At 53.1% G+C, this 20,047-nt stretch overlaps 6 protein-coding genes across 6 annotated transcripts; 3 read left to right on the top strand and 3 right to left on the bottom strand.

Moving 5' to 3' along the window:
- Positions 1–628: 628 nt before the first annotated feature.
- CORC01_10674 (uncharacterized protein) lies at positions 629–1,150 on the bottom strand (the record flags this gene model as incomplete). Its single annotated transcript, XM_022622301.1, has 1 exon — positions 629–1,150. One exon carries the CDS (start codon positions 1,148–1,150, stop codon positions 629–631), a length of 522 nt encoding a protein of 173 aa, XP_022471146.1.
- Positions 1,151–1,957: 807 nt separating this feature from the next.
- CORC01_10673 (uncharacterized protein) lies at positions 1,958–2,098 on the top strand (the record flags this gene model as incomplete). Its single annotated transcript, XM_022622300.1, has 1 exon — positions 1,958–2,098. The coding sequence occupies one exon, from the start codon at positions 1,958–1,960 to the stop codon at positions 2,096–2,098; it is 141 nt and encodes a 46-aa protein (XP_022471145.1).
- Positions 2,099–4,614: 2,516 nt separating this feature from the next.
- CORC01_10672 (uncharacterized protein) lies at positions 4,615–7,186 on the bottom strand (the record flags this gene model as incomplete). The annotated part of the gene is made up of 2 exons (XM_022622299.1): positions 4,615–6,798; positions 6,848–7,186. The coding sequence occupies 2 exons, from the start codon at positions 7,184–7,186 to the stop codon at positions 4,615–4,617; spliced, it is 2,523 nt and encodes an 840-aa protein (XP_022471144.1).
- A 4,746-nt stretch (positions 7,187–11,932) lies between these two features.
- CORC01_10671 (DNA polymerase alpha/epsilon subunit B) lies at positions 11,933–14,377 on the bottom strand (the record flags this gene model as incomplete). The annotated part of the gene is made up of 2 exons (XM_022622298.1): positions 11,933–13,592; positions 13,644–14,377. 2 exons carry the CDS (start codon positions 14,375–14,377, stop codon positions 11,933–11,935), a joined length of 2,394 nt encoding a protein of 797 aa, XP_022471143.1.
- A 413-nt stretch (positions 14,378–14,790) lies between these two features.
- Positions 14,791–15,590, top strand: CORC01_10670 (uncharacterized protein; the record flags this gene model as incomplete). Its single annotated transcript, XM_022622297.1, has 3 exons — positions 14,791–14,883; positions 14,946–15,460; positions 15,515–15,590. 3 exons carry the CDS (start codon positions 14,791–14,793, stop codon positions 15,588–15,590), a joined length of 684 nt encoding a protein of 227 aa, XP_022471142.1.
- Positions 15,591–17,486: 1,896 nt separating this feature from the next.
- CORC01_10669 (uncharacterized protein) lies at positions 17,487–19,844 on the top strand (the record flags this gene model as incomplete). Its single annotated transcript, XM_022622296.1, has 4 exons — positions 17,487–17,908; positions 17,974–18,809; positions 18,869–19,516; positions 19,570–19,844. The coding sequence occupies 4 exons, from the start codon at positions 17,487–17,489 to the stop codon at positions 19,842–19,844; spliced, it is 2,181 nt and encodes a 726-aa protein (XP_022471141.1).
- Between the last annotated feature and the right edge of the window lie 203 nt (positions 19,845–20,047).

The following is a 20,047-nucleotide window of genomic DNA, read 5'->3' as shown; positions in this document are numbered from 1 at the left end:
GTGATGTTCGGCGTGTATACATGGTTGGCGTTGAGGAAAGCCGTCATAGAAGATTAGGCGGCACATGATGAGGCGAGGCATCAAGCCCGGCCCAGCAAGCTAGGTCTCAGTCAAGCATTTGAGTGAATTTACGGATCACACTTGATATCAAGGGGTAAAATATCAAAAGACTCAATCACCCAGAGTTGGTTGTGTTCCTAGCGGTTCAAGTTTGGCTGACCAAAGGTCATCAAGTTATTTGAACCTATGGAGACGTTTGAGAATTGGAGAGTCGGAGTGATTTTGTGTAATGGTATCAATTCGTTGATGTAAGGTACTACAAAGAGCTGCTGATAGCTCTGCGGCCTACGCCCTGGCTCCCCAGGCATTCAAGGCCCCGCCGTATCCATGACAGTATATCCATATTATTCCATATCCATATCCTGTCATTCATTACTACAACATGCCATCGTGAAAGGTAAAGTAAAACAAGTACCAGCCGCCAACGCCGTCAGGCCCCGGTGGCCTTGCCGCAAGGCTTGCGAAGACCATTTGTCTCACCCAGCTGCCCCATCCAGTTCCGTGCCCCGATTGTTTTCTATCGCATTCGGAAAATCTGCGCCGCACTGTGTTGAGAGAGGCCAAAGACTTAGACGCCAACCTGCGCCATGCTGGGGCGAGAGCTGCGGACAGAACCCCCGCCGCGACGGAAGTTCATGAAGGTGAAGAAGCCGCCTGCACAGAAGCTGGCGAACAGGAACCACATGAAGACGGTGCTGGCCTGGATCTCGCGGCAGCGCTTCTCGTCGTTGGCGGAGCCCCAGACAATGTAGTCGCTCGGCAAGTCCCTCCTATTCAGCGAGCCACAGTTGACTGCGCGCAGCTTGGCGGACAACACAATGGCGTCGATGAATGTGAAGAGGATAGCAGCGCCATCGAGAGCTAACAGGGCAATGGGGATGGCGATGGCCGAGACGAAGGCGGCTGCCAGGCCGTAGAGAGCCGCCAGCCAACTGATGACAGCGACGAACATAGAGAAATTGATGGCGGCCATGGCAGAGCCGGCACTGTTAATGTTGAGGGCGATGACATTGCCGATCAGTGCTGTGACGAGGAGGACCCAGAGAATCTGTACACCCCGGACGAGGACCTGCAACATTGATTCCATCATGTTGGACTACTCGTGTATCGTGTGTCGTGAACTTGGTGAAACAAGGAATCCCAAATGTCTGAAAAGCTCGATTATCGAGAAACGGTCTCGTGAGAGCGCTGGAATGTGTGATTGATGTCGATGGCTCGTTTGTGGCAGTGTCTCAAACGAAGCTGAAGGCTTTGGTGTGACTGGTGGTTGATGAAGATGATTGATCTTGGCTTGGGTTGATATTGACACCAAAACAACGGGAGATTGATTTCGGATTGTACCTGTGTGTGTGATGTGGAGGAATACAAGAGTGAACAGAGTCTTGTAGGGTGGCGTGGGACAATTAAGACAGTTCTGGATCTGAACTGGTTGTCGGGTGATTAAGGTCGTGGCGGAAAGCAGTAGCAATGAGCAGCAGACAAGGGTATCTTTAATAAGTTGGGAGGGTGGGAAGGGATCGGTCGAGGAGGGTTCTTCCCAGGCGAAGGTTGGACATGGATTGGAAGAGGACTCTCGGCACCGGGCATGGACAATTTGCGCCGCGCTGGCGGAAGCTGCGCTGTGCTGCTCTGGTTCTGGCTGCGCGCGGACAAGGACAAGAGGGCAGCAGAACTTCGATGATTTCCACGGGGATCGGCACTTGCGGGAACGATGACCTCACCAGCCAATACCTTTTCTTCACGCGCACACCTGGAAGTAACAACACAACATGGCAACTAACACGGTACGTACCGCCACCATCTGTGCTCAACACCTGAGCCTCTCACGCTTCTGGATTCTGGAGATGAGCTTTTTTTGCTTTGCTGCTCCAAGCTTGACATTGTTTGAGCGCCTGACATGCCTAACGCGGTCCAATGGCATCATCCAAGGGTCCAAGACGGCCCCGACGATGCCGCTAGACGGCTTGGACGAGACTGCGTTCAGCTTAACGAATCCCTGGGGCATCCGCGACCGTCATCCATTTCGCGCGTTTACTGACGGATAGGGCCATCCAACAGATTGGCTTCTGAAACCAAGGCAGTGAAATCTTTGCAGGGGAGGGAGCAACCCGGAGCTGAGAGGGAGGGATTTCTAAGAGATGGTGGCGCGTTTCTGGTGGGCAGTGGTGGCGCCTCTCCCGACGTGCCCGAAGGACGTCAACTTTGTGGTCAGCTGTGGACTCTCAGGACTACCCTGTACCTTAGGAAGTCGCAAGCAAGCCGCAGGGCTCGTGGATGCGCGACTCTCATTGGCAGTTGTGGCTCTGTTCCGCCTTCTGCAGGGTTCATGACTTTTCCCATTCAGCTTTCCTGTGCAAGGGAAGACAAGTTTGAAGAAAAAACCCTTTTTCGGTGCTCTCAGCCCCGTCAACTCTGGCAGACACACTCTCTCCCTACCTTACCTTACTTTTACAATCTACCGGCGGGGTGATGCCGGTTGGCAGGTGAAGAGGCTCGCAGTCCCCCTCCCACTTCTGGGATCCTGGAAATCTTCTGCCCCTCCTTCTCCGCCCTTGTATGTCGTGTTTCCCCCCCTCCCGGCCCCTGCAGCAAATCCCATCCCTCCCTCCCGGCGATTCGCTGTCTTTGCCCTTCCGCAGCCCAGCAACCCCAGAGGAAACATCCCTCAACCATCCACATCAACCCATCTATGCCCTGGTCGCTGTATCCGCATCCTGGTTGCGATCGCTGCCGTCCTATCAAACCTTGTGCAACGACTTCGGTGAAACATGGTGAGCCAGCATATCCACGCTTGGAAAACCTGTCGCCTCCCACTCGAGCTGCCATCCGTCAAGAGCCTCATAAAATCCCGGCTAGGACCATACATGCCCAAAGGAACAGAAGATATGAGGGCAGCAAAAATCCAGTGGCTTCCCACGGACAACCACACCCGTGCACCATTCGACAAGCTTTCGCCGGTGTGAACCCACGGGCATCAATTACGCACCAGTCCATGTCCGTTCCCTTCGCCTTCGGCCATCGCTTTTGGGTGTCTAGTGTCTTGTTATTCTTAGCATCATACAGATACAGAGGGGGGGGAGCATTCACAGATGGAACGGCAACATGATAGAGCAAGCTAAGCACAGCAAAAAGCCTGGCCAAAGAACTTCTATTGATTTTCTCAAAGGACGAATGATCTCTTTGTCGCCCGTCTACTTCAGAATGCTTTGCGTAGGTAACTATAGTATGTGCTGACAGCATCATGGTAGGAAGCTCCTTGCGTCTCTACACGACTCAAGATCCTGCGCCTGCTTCTACCTCTCTTGAAGGCCAAATATTACGTCTCTTTACATAAACATTGTCTCATAGAGCAGAGCTGAAAACTTCGGAGCGCTACCTGATTGAGTCCCCTGCCTTGAAGAGTCCAAATAGCATCATAAGACTGAACACAAGATATCATTCTATAATGAATGACGGTACTTTGGCAAAGCACAATCAAGGACACAACCGCCTTGGTGACCTCATAAAACACAGCCTTTATTTTCTCTCGAGATGCCCAGCTTACGGTTTTCTTGGAACGTGGATTCAGCTGCATACCGCGTCGAGCAAGCGAAGCGTCTGTCGAGGCCAGCAGCACTGGCAAAGTACCCTTGTTGCTTAACGTGAAGCGCCGGAAACTTGCATCTTCTATACAAGTAGCCTTGCAATTCCAGCCTTTGTTCCTCTAGAGTCTGATGTTACCGAACGCTGGGGGTCTCTGGCCAGAGTTGAAAGGTCCGCATTGGCGGCCATTGATCACAATGCTCATGTTTTTGACACAACAGTCTACCTACCCTGTGGTACCACATCGCTGGTTACACAGGTCCGTTTAGGATCATCATCATCATCATGTGTCTGGAATGAGGACGCTGAGAACACCTCACCGAAGTGTTTTGCCACTTACCTCACCGGATAGGCTAAGGTTTATCTGTTGCTCACTTTTAGTTAGCTTTGTAAGGTCCCTACACACCATACGCAGGTCTCTGCTTGATCGTGAGGCTTCGTGACGCTCAAAAGAAGTCACTCCTCCCCAAGGGATCACTCTCCCCAAGGGAGGATATGATATTGCGAGTCACGTTCTACATATTCTATGGCGTCATTGGAACCGGGTCGCTGTCAAGCTACTGCAGAGAAGAATTACGGTTCCTCTAGCGTCGAACTATGAGCTGTTGTTGCTGGTAAACACTGTTTTAGTTAGGCCGAAGCCCAGCCGGGCATTTCTTGCAGAATGTCCGCCTAAAAAACATGACGTTGCAAACATGTAATATGCTTATCCAAATTAGGGGTAACGCATGGTCATGAGATATTCATCTTGATTTTTGATGGCAAAAACTACCTAGTGGCTGTTTCTAATTGTATTGTTGGCGAAAAAGCCCACTACCAACGTGCATCACTAACCTGCAAGGGACCTCCCTTCTACAACGACCCGACGCCGTAGCCGTGAATATACCGGTTTCGCGTATTCCACGTCGTCTCTCAACCACAAGTTGGAGGGGGAAAGTCCCTCCCCCGATTTCGGAGAATTGTATCATGTTCTTACCGGCTAAAGTTCAAAAGTCCCTCAATATACTTCCGTGTATCAATGCCGATGCCCGACGCCAGACGGCCCGCGCCGTCACCGCCCCATCCTGCTCCCGTCCCCGCTCCGCTCTCGGCGAACGACGAGCTGACGCCGCGGTAGCCGGCGTGGTCGCTCGCCCTGCGGATCAAGATGATCTCGTTGCTGACCGTCAGGCTCGGCGGCGCAGGCGGAGACGGCCGCGCTGTGCTAGAGCTGTCCCCGCTCGCCGGCAATACCTCTCTGTCAGAGGTCGACTTGTCGTCGTCCTCGTCGGTCTCCATCGACTGATATGCTTCACCGGGTGTAGCGTGTCGGTTCAAGATACGCTGCCAGACGACCCACCAACCACGATTGGTCTTGCAGGTCCTCTCGAGCTGATTCATTTCCGGTCGGGTGAGATTGAAAATGTTGAGCAGTTGCATGTGTGTATTCATGGCCTCCACCCTTGACCAGGGCAATTGGGCATTTGGCTGGAACGCTTGCGTATGATCCGGGATATTTGGTATAGTCGAGTACACCGTCATAGCCTCGGCGTCCCACACAAGATCGTAAATATTGGACGGGGAGGAAGTGGCCTCCGGTCTCTCTGGCCGATATTGTATCGACGACAAAAGTGGCTTTCGCAGAGGTGCCAACTGCAAATGGAGCGACTTGTAAAACGAGTTCCAAGCCAACGAGTCGGTCCTCAGCTCAAAGAGGAAGGTGAATACGAAGGGTTTGTTTACGTACACGACGACGCGCATTTTGCTTGCTTTGTTGGAGTCTTGGTTTCCAAACGTTGGGTTCGAGCTCACGGCGTTTGCCCCGAGAGGCGTCACATCATTCGTGAAGCTCCCAAGGTTCCTCACGACATCTGTCTCTAGCCGGTCCGTACCTATCTTTTCGAGCTCAACATGGACGGTGCGAAGCATAGTACGAGAGTTTGACTCGTTCTCAGCTGCCTCATCTGAGACCCCGATTTCGTCATCGCCGCTGCCCTCCTCAACGTCGCCCATCAAGCCGATGAGGTAGTGTCCCTCATCGTCATCCATCTGCTTTGGCTTCACATGCGCGTTTCCGGCGGCCTTGGAGGGCTCCATACTCTGCAAGGCAGCAATGGCAGAAAGTTGGCTCTTAACCGTAGATGAAGAAGAATCCGACTTGCCGATTGACCAGTAAGTGCCGTAACCCAGCTTCATGACCGTCATAATCTTATCCATATGGCCATCACTCTCTTCTTGTGCTGGCGTGGCGGTAGCATCGGTGGCGGCGTTGGTGTCTTTAGGAATAGGAGGTGTTTTATCCTTGATTGAAGCTGGCCTTTTGGCCTCTTTCACTGTGCCAATCTCCAAGCCACGCCGCTCTGCGAGTGTTCTCGTTGAGGTCGAGCTTCCGGAACCGGAGCCAGAGTTTGATCGATTTGCATTTGGACGAACCGGTGGCCGCACTGAAGGCTTCGTCAATGCCGTCGGGATCGGCACTGATGTGGCCTCCGGCACCTGTTCGGCTCTCTTCCCCCGTCGGACAGCGCGAAGAGATGTCGGACTGTCGATGACACCGTAGGCATTGTCTCCCCAGGTATACAAGTCTTCCATCCATAAGGTAATGTCTCTCACCGACTTGCGAGATAACGCTCCTGTCCCGAGGAATATGGCACCGTCTTCAGGACCCGGATCCTGCCCTGTGCCCAACCAGGACCTTTTCGGCCCCTTGCCATCTCTCGACTCCCCATCGGCATTCAAGGATCCGAATTTGGAGACCACGAGATCTTTGAGTCCCTCAATTCTCGTGACCAGGCCTTCCAATACCTCTCGTTCTCCGCTGCCCCGCTCCTCTTCGCCGACGCCAATGCCCAGTTCACCAGAGGCAGCGATGTTGATACCTCCAAATATTGTGCGAATCGGGTTCCCTTGTAACATCACGTTCCAGGTCGACAAGAATAGGTCCCAATATCGACCAACCAGGCTAAGGAAATTGGTCCTTTGGGAGCGTACAAAGAGGGCACTGAGCGAGGTGCCATGGTGAAGCAGAAAGATGGAATGAGCACGGAGCAGATCCTGCAACAGAAGAGATGAGGGCTTAATCTCCTTAGACGAAAACTCGACAACCTCTTCTGGGGTTTCTTGTGCTTTCCCAGTCTGGAGCTTGGGCGGGAGAGGAATGCGAGTGAGATCAATGGACTGCAGGCAATCAGCAAGAGCAGGTAAGTTGGTATGAGGTGAAACGAACAGCAAGGATCCACCAATCTTGCTCCAGCTCATGTAGGATCACACGTGTCTTATCCGTGTCGATGGAGTCGACAGGCTGGCCGCCAGAGAAGCTTTTACTGAACTCGACCATGCCCTGGGCAAGACCAATCTGACGAAGACGTTCATTGCGTTCTTCCTGAGACAGATTCGCAGTGGGCTTGGCACGTGAGCGGTGGCGCCGTTTGTGTCTCTGGGTGCTGACTGAAGAGTAGTATACGATTTGATCGTCAAGGGTCTCGTCGGAATGACCCAGCGACGGATTAAAGATGGCAAGAAAGCCCAGCTGAGCCGGAACGATGCCACCCGGTGACAGTGCCATGACCGGTTTAATTGCAACGGGGGCGCGGTGCTGTCAACGGCGGTTCACTGAGAGCGGGGACGGAATGCCGTGATGCCCAGATCCATAAACTCCGAAAGAGACAGGTGCAACGTCGGTGCGGCGGAGCCAGACGGTAGCAGCACCCACGTTAGCTGACGACTGCTGACGACGGTGATCAGATGGTCGACTCGTGAAGCGACGTCGGAAAGGCTGTGCCAGGCGATTCTCTTTACGCTGTAACAAGGGTAAACAGGCGACGGCAGCGATGTAAGCAGGGGCGCAGAGGCGAGGTAAGGTAGTTGGAACCGGAAGTAGTGTAAGTGACGGTGGCAGTCAGCGACGGAGTGAGACGAGGCTGCTCACGCAACCTGGAAGGCAACGCAAGCTCGCACGCAGTGCTGGCGGGCGAGTGGTGTTCGCGATGCTGGCGGAGCCCAGCGTATCCGTTTGTGCCTCCTGCGTCTTCTTGGAGGGTCGGCGGCGGTCGAGGCTGCCGGCAGGGCTGAATGGGGCCTTACTCGGATGATATGCGAATTCAGTGAGATCTCGATCGAGATTCCCCACGATACCGGGCGTGCTGAAGTGGCACCAGGACAAGGAGATGCGAGGCGATTGAACGTGAGATGCCTACCTAGACGCTGACTTGATTGGGTCGAACCGAGCACTGGACTACCTATGGAAGGCACGTAGCTGCGGAGGAGTGGAGGCTAGACCCGGCCGAACTTGGCGTTGGTGCTTTCTCGCTTAAACAGGCCGCGGTCTAGGCCACCATCGACCTTTATCTCTTGTCCTTTTTTTTTTACCCGCCAGGACTACGGGTTACTGAGGTACGCAAACCTGATCCCGACGGATGCTGGGACTTGGGACGGAAGGAAAGCTGGGACTGAAAGACAGGAACTTCAAGTTTACCCGTCTCGGCATGGGAAGGTCGATTAGGTCCAAGGTATATTCTGTTAGTGCTCGATGGATTTGATTGGACAGCCTATCTTGAAGTCAAATCTAGAGTGGGACCGAGGGCGGAAGTGAAGGCCGCTCTTTCCCGCCATATGTTCGCCCTGCGAGAACGCCCTGAACGACGTCCGACTTCCATCTTTTGGTCAACTTCGTTTCAGCGGCGGTCAAGCGCAGCCCACCCACCCAGCCTGGACTTGTTCTCACTGGTAGGAGAGCACGAGGCTTATCTATGCGGTAAACAACCTACTCCACCACTGGACGATTCTCCTGCCCCCAAAGGTATGGCAGCGCACTTAGCCAGGAAGGTCACACTCTGTAAAGTGACGACTCACTTGCAACTGATCGCATTGGGATGTACCGTTTGGTTGGGAATCACGATCTTCTGCGGAAGCTGAAAAGCTGAAGTTCAATTGCGTAGCAAAGTGTTGTCTCACAACTGCATCTCAACGACCTTGAACGAAACAGACCTTGACGACTGCCCTTCCCAACGACTAATCCGTGACATGACATTCAGCATTTCCCTGGCGACGTACCCATCGCGGGTTTCACAAGGCATACTTCTTCAGTAGTCCATGATATGTTCTAGAGCCCTCGGAATCCGCGCCTTCAATTTGATCACCACGGCTGTTGTCTCAAGAGGGTCGAAACATACGTCTTTAGGGGAATTCATCCAGGTAAAGGCCCGGAAAGGCGATGTTCAAGTCGAAACTCCCGTCGATCGCCTCTTTCTTCTTAGCTCATTCACTTGAATGATTTGACATGACTTTTGAAAAAGACCCGTTTTATGCAATGATCATCAAAGTAGCCGAAAGTTTTCTCGGGCAGTGCTTTGATCAATGATTACTTCTTATCCGGTAAAGAAAGCAGACTATAACATTCAGGGGCCGCGAGGGGTTTCTCGGGTCAATGGAAGCACCACTTTATTCAATATTATCTCATACAGCATTTGCGCTACATCTTCTCGGCTCGTTTCCGACGTTCTCAGCAAATAGCTCACCTGTGAATACGAAGTCCTGCCCTCACAACATTGAGACGAAGATTCTACACTCGTAGAATAACAGTATCGAAGAATTTCCTTCAAGAAGTATGTGTTCATGGCATCATCCTTCATTACTAATGGTATGTTAATACGCCTACCATGGTCCTGGGGCTAATCGGGAGATTGTAGTCAAATAAACGCTTCAGCCAGCATGGTTGGCTGTCTAATTATGAAGGCGACGCGTTGGCTGCTTGAGGATCTGTAGAAATTAACGCATTGTTTCTAGATAATCAAGTCTCACTACAAGATACGTGCAACTACATTTCTGAAAGAACAACCTCCCCACATCACCATGGACTTAAACGCTCGAGACGAAATATTGCTCAGAAATGTGACGGTGCTTGACAAAAGCTCAATGAGATCCGTCAATGGGCACAGGAGGCACCTGGCGGATCATCAGAAGCCGTCTCGCCATTAGAGACTCAACATGTTCAGGGTTCTCTCTCCTCTCGACGAGTAGAAGAAGAGGATGGATCCCTTGATCATTTCCAGTCTTATCCCGTTTGAAGTCGAGGGCTCCCGCTTTTCGAATGTTCCGAAGTAAATTGGAGATCATTTAAACAAAGTGGAAGAGGCGCCATTTTATCGCAAGTCTCCCTATCGATATACCGTGTAGGCCTTTAACACTCGGTTCTATCTAGTTTTGAACAGTCTCTTGGACTCCGCCGGCCGAGTCGGCGTATCCTGCAAATTTGTGAATCAACGGCACCATCAACAGGTCTGACTAAGGTACTCATCATTGCGATACAGCATAATTGCTGCAACTAAGAGGAGATGTCATACTGTAAACACCGCCGACGAGCATCTTGAGTCACTTGTCATGTTTGTTCAAAGCCTAACCTAACCTATTGCTGCCCGCCCCAAGCAGCATTGGGGCAAAAGTGCATGTGAGTAAGCCAGACCCAAAGGCAGCCAAAGTCGCATGGATCCGAGAGAAGTGCCCCCAAACGCGGATCGAATCGGCTGGCAAGCTGGTGGACAGACTCTACGAAGAACTTTGCCATTGAAGGTCATGTTTGTACTACTTCATAGATTGCAGAACGTAACGTGCGGAAGGACTAATAGAGGACGTGAAGTCTTCAGAGCCTGTAACAGGTCCCTTAGACCTCCGCTCATCACATGAGGAGGCATGTTCTGAATCGGATGGGAACGCAGAGCCAGAAAGACGGCATGCGATACCAAGGGGATAACTTCCTGGCCACGCAAGCTGTTCATGAGACGAAGTCTCCGAGGAGGACGTCCCTACGACCAGTTCCTCAGTTGAAAACACAGGAGCAACAATTCAGACACTGTCCCGACTTGAAGACCTGTCGTCTCCCGGTGCGCACTTCGAGTGCCCGATACGATTCGCAACACAGTCTTGCCGTGACGAGGAGGACCCGCGGTAAGTTTCAAATGGATGTCGGCATTCCATGAATGAAAGCTACCGAATCAAATAGAGTCTAAGACTTTGACGATTTCCAAGCGTAAATCTGCACCGTAGGGGATGAGCACTGCGATGATATGCTTTTTACCGACCGCGATTCTTGGTTCGAGCACGAGTTAGAATATCAACGCAGAGTACATCTGCAATTTGGGCGACGGAGAACAATTCAATTCCAGACCCAAAGTCCGGGACCACCCACAATATCATATTCACAGATGTTGCAGGCCGTGTGCTTTGATACTCAACGAGAGTGTAGCAGCGGAGGCTCCGAGGCAATAATCTACAGGCGACTTCCCGTTTTGCGAAACTTGGGCCGAGGAACTCCAAGCGGGACTTGGACGACGAACCAGTTAGCGCAGGACCACGGAGTGGTCAGCGCAAGTCGGTTTAAGGAGCACGTCGCCACTCACCAAGAGGAACTTGCAGTGCTCGTGCTGACGCCAGGTCTAGATGGCCTTGCGTCGCCTATGTGGTGATTACAAAAATGTCGACCGGGCTCGAAAACTTTGCCGCTGGTATTCGCAAAATCATTTCTGCAAGTGAAGAAAGGGATGTTAAGATGCAGAGACTAGTGGCCGAGAGTCTTTCGCTGTGCTCCCCGTCTGTTGTTCTAGTGGACGTTATCAATATTGAGGCGACTGGATCGCGGCCTAGTTCAGCGATACACCAGGAGCTCGTGGCTTTCCGAGTGACAGAATGGGGCGAATCCAAGCCGGGGACAGATTAAAGAACATACGGGAACGACTCCGCGAGTATCCACGCCCAGCTCTCGTGAAATCGTGAAACAAGATTCCGCGAAGTGTTGCTGACTGCCGAAGGGTTCCGACTTCATTCTTGTTAAAAGACCGACCCAAAGGTAGGACCATGTTCGTGCAACGGGGGAAAGTAGGATCATACGGGTAAACTCAGGTGAAAGGCAAATATTAAATCCGAATTGGCTTTCTCAGACTGGCTTCCGCCGTTTTGTTGACTGTAGCGCTATGTTTCGGGCTGAATGATAATACACAAATATAAAAGTCGTCGTTGACTACCTCAGGGACCATTCTACATGACCACGACTTACGGGCTCAGAAGGCCTTGTTGTTCGCCACGCAACTGATTTCTTTCGTAGGCATAGAGCTGATTCGGCATGGGCAGGCTTTGGCCAATGGTTAGAAAATTATTAGGGGAGATCTCATGTCATATCCTTATTCGTATCGTCGTTCAAAGCCTCTGGATTCCTTGAAGATGGTTGTAACCTCTACAATTCCCAGTGCCGGTTGCTAACATTAGCCACCACTGTAACCCCCAATCTAGCAGAAAAAATACAAAGCCGCTATGCTATACCTCAAAATGTCGTCTCCCGTAACTTCCCAATCTTGCCAATCTCATACTCTATCCAGCGGCCGACCCGCGTTCGTCCAGGCACAAGAATGCTGCCCGGGTTCATGACGTGGCACCCCTCGTACGTCACACAAAACGGCGGCGCCGTCGTGTCCACGAGGACCATGGACGTCGGCAGCGGATAAAGATGCAGTGCCGTCGCAAAATCCCAGTGCACCGGACGGGTTGCTTGACGGAAAGGCGACAGATACCCCTGGTCCAAGATCGTTTTGACGAGCTTCCGCGCCGTGTGGACGTCCTGCGGTAGGCTCGAATTGACCTGTTCGACGGCGGGCTTCTCGCTGGAAATATCGACATCCATAGCCTCTGCTACGGCTCGGTCGGTCTCAGCCATGTCGACATCGTCAGCTCCGCCCTCAGCCTCGGGAGGCTGGTTCTCCTCATCCTCGCCTGCCGTCTGTTTTGATGACTTGAGGCGGACTGCTGTGCGGCGGAGGCGGGCTGAGATATCGTCTCGGAAGACAACAACTTCATGATTCGGGCCGAACAGCGTCAGACGACTCGGGTTTGAAGTCCAGATGGCCTCGCCGTCGCTCTTGGCCCCGAGCTCTGCATTCGCGGCCGCGAAAACGCGTCGAATGCGTGATGTGAAGACGTCCGGTGCTGCTTTCCGGGGTAGCGGAGTCGCGGCGCCGGCGGTGAAGGAAGACACCCAGCCATCATTGTCGCCCGGAACGAAAACAAAGGTGGACGTTTGGAGGAGGGTGGGGTAGTCGGATAGGGCCGAGGCCAAGGCGTCGAAATATTCCTTGTATTCTATGCTGCCGCCGCTACCGCCTCTGGCAAGGACGGCATGCTGGGTAAAGTTGCCCGTGACGACGAAAGTCATGGGGCTTGAGCCTTCTGGTTCAGCCGCATATATCGCAAGTACCTTACGCAGGGCTTGCAACGTTCGTGGTTGGTCGAGGTTCAGCTCGCCGAGGATCACCATCCGACCTCTGCTGGGCACCTCCTCCGCAGAGTGGCGGGGCAATAGGCGTTGCTCGAGCTTTCGCATCTTGGATCCAACGGCTCGTTCGCTTCCGATGCCGAGGAAATCAATCCAGCCGAACCCACCTCCTATGGTGTGATCCTGGCCGCCATCGGGACCGCTGACCCCTAGTGTTGCTCTCCTCTTCTCGCAAGGGGGCTGGCCGATGAAGAAACCTTGGAACCTCCCGCCTAGTGTTCCTCCAACACCGCTGCTACCACTCAGTCCCTTGCCAACGGATTCCTCTTCCTCCTCGTAAACACCATCCACGAGCACAATCATTCCGGGAGCGAACCAGGCCGAATCTTCGGGAATTGCGACAGCTTGCGATAGATCTAGGGCAATAGTAGCAGTCAGGTCGCTAATTGCGAGGCCACCAGCAGGCAAGACATTCAACATGCCGAGAAGCATGTGATGGCTGCCGTGCCGACCTAAGAGGTTGGCAATTGGGGTAATCTTGTGGTTTAGTTGGTTTGATGATGAGCGTTTGCCCGATGGAGCCCTCGTGCTGGCGACAGCCGATGTCTGGAAAGACTCATTCCTGAGCAGTCTTTGATGTATAACGTTATACCTGTTCCTGAACAGCGCAGTCTTGTGTGATGCTGGCGGTAGCAGGGATGGCTTCGAGGTTTCTCTGCCCATCGTTAGCTAGCAACTCCTGTATGGGAAGAGACATATACCATACCTCTCGAAATGCTTCTTGGCAACATTGTAAGAGAACCTTGGTTGATCATAGGCATCGACGACGTTGAGCCACTTCCGCGGATCTCTAATATTCTCGTCGTCTTCCTCTTCCTCGACGCCAAGGCTGGACATGCCGAAGCTCTGTTGGCTATCCTCCCGAGCCAATGATGCCAGTGCCGGCCGCAAACCCAATCTCGTGTTCGACATGTCCGCATCCTGGCCTGGTTCAATCAGAAGACTATTCTGTCTACTCAAACCTCTGGCGCCGGCCACAATCTTGCCCCCACTCATGTTCCCTTCCAAAGTTTTCAGAATGTCCTTTAACTCCGGGCTGGCGCCATCGACGATAACTCCACCGTTGCGGCTCTTCCATGACTTGGCCACCTCCTCCAGAACCTTCTCTGCAAGCCCTTCCTCTCGCCATGCAGAGCCACAGTGCCGGCCGATAAAGGTAGCTAGTTCTTGCAGTGCGGTAGAGGTAAGCGTCAAGCTGTGTTTCTTTGTGAAAGTACGAAATGCCAGTGGTCGTAGTGTGGCCGGGGGCAGAATTATGGGAAGAATCGCATGTTTCGTGGGCGCCGAAACCTTGAAAGATTTCAAAGGATGGACCGGGGTACCGAATGCGGGCGAGGAGGAGGGTATCGCGGAAGATGGAGGGGCAGGCGTCCTTGCGCCAAAGATGTTGCCCATGGGCATCTGCTTGCGCTTTGGGGATATCGACGGTGGAAGATCCATGATTGAGCGGCTTGTTCGTGCTTTGGTGTTCGAATCGAGGACAGTGTAACGAGTTTCAGGAAACCCTTTGGCGTGGTGGGTTGTCGCAATTGTCATAGAGTTGTCGTTACGACCAGCAACGGGAGACGCCAATTGTTTAATTGAGACGCGTCTACTTCAGCGAAGCAACGCGTTTTGGTAAAGTAACCAACCATGCTCTCCCACGCCTAAGCCACAGTCAAGTGGAGTTGGACTTGTTGTGGCTGAAGCCGGCGGCTAAAGCTCCCTGGACTCGGCTGGCAGTGGATGCCGTCATGAATGGGAAGTGGGAGGAGCTGTCTGTGCCCCAAAAAAGTGATGAAGAAAGACAGCTTCGCGAATGGATTTGCGCCGCTTGTGTCTGTCGCAATCCCCTTACACCCATTATACTCACAATGCTGGCACCAGTAGCTCGCTTCTTGCCGAGGCATGCCGCTAGAGTGAATTTCTCCCGTGCTGTTTCCAGCTTGTCGTCCAATCCGCGCATCGTAAGTACTTGCTTATCTGGCGTGCGCATCGATCCAGGAAGCTGACCATTTCCACCGCGCAGAAAGTGTTACCCGCGGACGCATCGCGAGCCTCCTTTCTCCTGTCCTACCTCGAAGATGAGCCGCCCAACAAGAGAATAGCCATTGGCTTCTCAACGACTGACCCACCGACGCCACGATCGTTTATTGAGAACCAAACCTTTACCAAGATCCTGTACGAAGTTCTCGCCGAGCATGCACATAAGGACAAGGACCTCTTATCACAGGCTCAAGCCTTTGCTGGGCCTGGCGGAGCCAATCTTGGTTCCGGAGGCGTATTCTTCGCTCAGAAGAACAAGAGTCGTTCGCCGAGCAAGGTCGGAAGCAGCGGTGCTGGTGGTGCCAGTGCTCAAGGCGGCGCCGGTGGAGGCGGTCATGGTGGTTACGTTCATCTCAGTGATTCCAGAAATCCTCCAGACTTTGGCCGCATAGCATGGCCTGAAGATATTCTGGGCAGTGTTGAGGTTGATCAGAGCGGCAACATCATTGGACAGCTCGAGCCAAGCGGAACGTATCGGATCATCACGAACGAGGGAATGTAAGTTGAGAGGCCGAGGGGCAAGAAACCGGACAGATGGACTAACACAAGCAGTCTCGGTTTGAGTCCCTATCTTTCTGGGAAGCTCGTTGAGAGGCTTCGTGCGGAAGACGAAAAAGACCATTCGTAACCGCCCCACAAGTGCCGGGAGACTCTCCTCAGTAGACAGACCACAACGCTGGCCGGCCTGCTCTTCAAAATTGTACGCACATACTGTAATAATAGCTCACCACTTGATGACTGCACCTGGCGACGAGACTCTGTGAGTGGAACTGTGGGATGAAGATAAGTTCACTCTCGTGGCCGAAAAGTTACGGTTCCAGGAATGACTTGCAACCTTGGAAGAAATGGGTTGGACGAAGTCTACGCGGGTTTGGGGAACCCACCCGCCTCCACTTGGTCTACCATTTGGGTAAGGAACAAGCACCCGAAGGGTATCGTGAGCCTAGGTACTCCTATAACCTCGGGAATGGAGTTGCTGCAGAATCTTTCGTCCTGCAGACCACAGTTTCCCCCCACAACCCCGTACTCGACTCCCGCAATATGCACCTGGACGAAAGGAGACCAAAATCCAGAAGCGGGCACATGATCCCGACTCCAGACCGCCGGTTGATGTTCTCGGTTCGGGTTTGTTTTACCGACCAACTCTAGAAGCGGCCATTGATAGTCCTCAAAAGATTTTGATCCTCGCTTTGCATCTCGACATTTGAGCCGTTCCATGGCATACATGTACGTACTTGGGGTCGGAGGGCCGTTGTTCCTCCGGGTGGTAGGATTGATCAGGGTTGTTTAGCCGATGTAGAGCAGTTGCAGCGCCTTGATCCCTGGGTGGCCTGAGTTGCCGGGCCGTCCAAAAGATGACATGCAGGCGGGCAGCGATGCCAGCGATCCGTTGGGCTCTGTTTCCTGGAGTCAAGGGCACGAGGGATTTCCTGTGGCCAAGAGCTCAGCCTGTGTCGAAGGGCGATAATTAAGAGGTTCTGTCGCTAGTGCAGGGTATGAAAATGATACGCTGCCATACTGTGCTCCCGAGCCGCCATTAACTGGCCTCGTCACTACTGGTATCAACATTGAATGTGTCAGTCTGTGTGCCAAGCTCACTTGGGGATGATTCAAGAAGGCTGTGATTGCTTGCTGATAACCTTTGATCGAGTGTCCTGACATTTTCCTGGTCCAGGACGCCGGGAGACCAACGAATGAACAAACACTAGCATTGTCAGACGATGACCGATGACCGATATTGCAACGGTAGTCGTATTTGTCGGTTATCATAACGGGCGTAGCTATCATGTAGTCATGAGGCTACATCCACCAACTTCTCTGGTGATGCGAGCTGTTCTCGTCGGACCGGCTCACTCAGCAGCATGATTGTGAGCTGTCACTTATCAGCAACCGCCTCACACCACAGCCTGGGGAAATGAGGTGTATGATACCAAAGGTGTGTCGGACTATCTACCCAGCCATTATCTGCTCACCCACCTCAAACACTCCTTGGTTTACCACGTTGGGCCCGACATGAGATGAGAGGTGAGGCGGTGTCAGGAGGAACGCGTCAACTAGAAGTTATGTACGTAAGGTAGTAGCAGCACTACTCAGGATTAGTTTGACCAGCCCAGTGAAAAGCTGCCCAATTCGCGATGATTCTTTCATCACCGAAGTTGATTGAGTATTAGCCCGTAGGTCCCTGGTGGAAGCCCCTCCATCTTTGCACCCCAAAACGGCACCTCATGGAAATGCACAGACCAGCACAGCGCACTTTCTCCCCACCATTGCGGGCAAGGAGTTGTGGCACCTGGCATGGGCAGGCAGATAGAAAAGAAGGGGGGGCAGGAAGGTGCAGAACAGCCTGGCACGAACCAGGCAAGCCAGGGAGCTTCTTGGCAGCCACTCCACCTCACCATTCCATGTTCCCCTCCACAATCCACATCCAACTTCGTCATGCCCACTTGAGTGTGGTCCAAAGGCTTGCTCTGGCCACAACCCATTTAAACAAAAACGACCCGAGCCCCCCCTTCCGACCGACAACATGGCTTCTGGTTTCGACGAGGAGGAGCTCCATATCAGCCTCTCGCCCTCCCAGATCCGACGACGCTCCCAGCAGCACGGTGCCGCCTCCGATGCTGCCGCCCCCGCCGCCGGCCGTCACGAACTGCAACCGCCTTTGCCCGGTGCCGTAAACGTCGCCAACATGGGACCGCCCGTCGACACCACCGCCCCGCTGCGGGAGAAGATCAAGACAGAGCAGCGCATCGGCGCCTATAAGATTATCAGGACACTGGGCGAGGGGTCCTTTGGAAAAGTGAAGCTGGCCATCCACAATGGTACCGGCCAGCAGGTCGCTCTGAAGATCATCGCGAGAAAGAAGCTCATTAGCAGAGACATGGCTGGCCGCGTGGAGCGCGAAATCGAATACCTACAGCTTTTGCGACATCCTCACATCATCAAACTGTATGCTACTGATCAGGGACGACCCTCGCCTGCTGCAGACCTGTCACTGACTTGGCCCAACACAGGTACACCGTTATCAAGACGTCCAACGAGATCATCATGGTCCTTGAGTATGCAGGCGGAGAGCTTTTCGACTACATAGTGCAAAATGGCCGGATGAAGGAGCCCGAGGCGCGCAGATTCTTTCAGCAGATGCTATGCGCCGTCGAGTACTGCCACCGACACAAAATCGTGCATCGAGACCTGAAGCCTGAGAACCTTCTTCTGGACGATAACCTCAATGTCAAAATTGCCGACTTTGGTCTGAGCAACATCATGACGGACGGAAACTTCCTGAAGACGAGCTGCGGTAGTCCAAATTATGCCGCACCCGAAGTCATTGGTGGCAAGCTTTACGCTGGCCCGGAGGTCGATGTGTGGAGTTGTGGCGTGATTCTTTACGTCCTGCTGGTTGGCAGACTGCCCTTTGACGACGAACACATCCCCAGTCTCTTCGCAAAGATTGCACGCGGCACATACAGCATACCGCAGTGGATGAACTCTGGTGCTGCAGGCCTCATTAAGAAGATGCTGGTCGTCAACCCCGTGCAACGTGCCACCATTGATGATATCCGCCAGGACCCCTGGTTTATGACAGACCTGCCGCCTTATCTGGCGCCGCCGGTAGAGGAGTTCTTTAACACAGGCGTGGACCCTAATAAGGCCATTCAGAAGAGTGATATTGCCCCCAATGCCCCGCCTAGAGTCCAGGAGAAGTTGCACAATGAGGTCACAGAGAAGATCAGTAAAACCATGGGTTACGGGAAGAAGGATGTAGAGGAGGCCCTCCAGGCTGCGGAGCCGTCCGCCATTAAAGATGCGTACATGATTGTTCGCGAGAACAAGCTCATGCAAGTCAATGGTACGTTTCTACCAGTGAGAGCCTATCAATGTGTTGAGTCCTGTCTAATCTTTCAACAGAGGCCATGTCATCGCTCTCAGTAGACCAAGACGGCTCTAGTAGTCCACTCCCAAGCGCGTCGTCCGCGAGGTCGGGCGTGTCAACAGTCGGTGGACAACGGCCCTACATCAGCAAGATCGGAATCCTGCCGAGCAGTCTACCAAACTACCACAAGGAGTACATGGAGCGTGAAAAGGCTGGCCCCGAAGACCATCCAACGCCGACGATCGTGGTCGATGAACCAGGCTCATCTGCCCGTACGGATGCAGAAAGGGAAGAGACAGCAAGGCGCCTCAAGCCTCACTCTAGGAACAGTCAAGTTAGGCTCGACGATTCCAGCAAACGGCCACAAGGCATGACGCCAGTCGTTCAGGCAAAGAAAACAAAGCCCGTAAGATGGCAATTCGGCATTCGCTCGCGTAACGCACCTTGGGAAGCGCTGTTGTGTATCCACAAGGCCTTGAACAAGCTCGGCGCGACTTACGTCCCGGATGAAGACTATGAGAAGGTCCACGGCACAGAGGCTGATCAGCCTAGCAACGACGGTAGCTTCGTCGAGGAATATGCTCCTCAGGGGGCCAATGATTCAACTAGCAGTATTGATCCTCTTAAGAGATACAAGCTACCGGCCGACCCATGGCATATCAAGGTCCGATGGGAGACGTCGAGTAAGTCGCAGACTGCTTTTCGATCTGCGAGGATTTTACTAACTAGACCACAGCACTGCATCAGAGCTCAGGAACTCCCACGGAAGGTAGCAAGACTCCGGATAGCTATCATGTTGTGAGTGATGACGAGGGCAAGCGAGATTTTGTAGCCTTGCACGTGGACATCCAGATATACGAGATGGAACACGGCGTCTATCTCGTGGACTTCAAATGCTCGGGCTACGAGACGGCCGACAAGAGATTGCTCGAAGAGAAGGATGTTACAAGTCCGTTCCCTTTCCTAGATATGGCTGCCAGGTTGATAATGCAACTAGCCGAAGCGGACTGAAGATCCGTCGTGGTCAATCCGTAGTTCCTCTCGGGCATTTTCTCCCCTCCGTTTCCACAAGGTGGAAAATTTGGAAGTACTTTGAAAACGGTGGGCTCAGCGATAGACATGGGAAGAAAGGTCGATCGATCGGCCCTGTCACAGCGTCAGGTTATGCGAACAAGGGAGTTTTGGTACGGCGGAGACGAATGGTTGTGCAGTGC

Source organism: Colletotrichum orchidophilum (assembly GCF_001831195.1).
Source record: "Colletotrichum orchidophilum strain IMI 309357 chromosome Unknown Scaffold_108.1, whole genome shotgun sequence".
Taxonomy (NCBI): Eukaryota; Fungi; Ascomycota; class Sordariomycetes; order Glomerellales; family Glomerellaceae; genus Colletotrichum; species Colletotrichum orchidophilum.
This window is presented reverse-complemented; position numbering and strand designations above follow the sequence as displayed.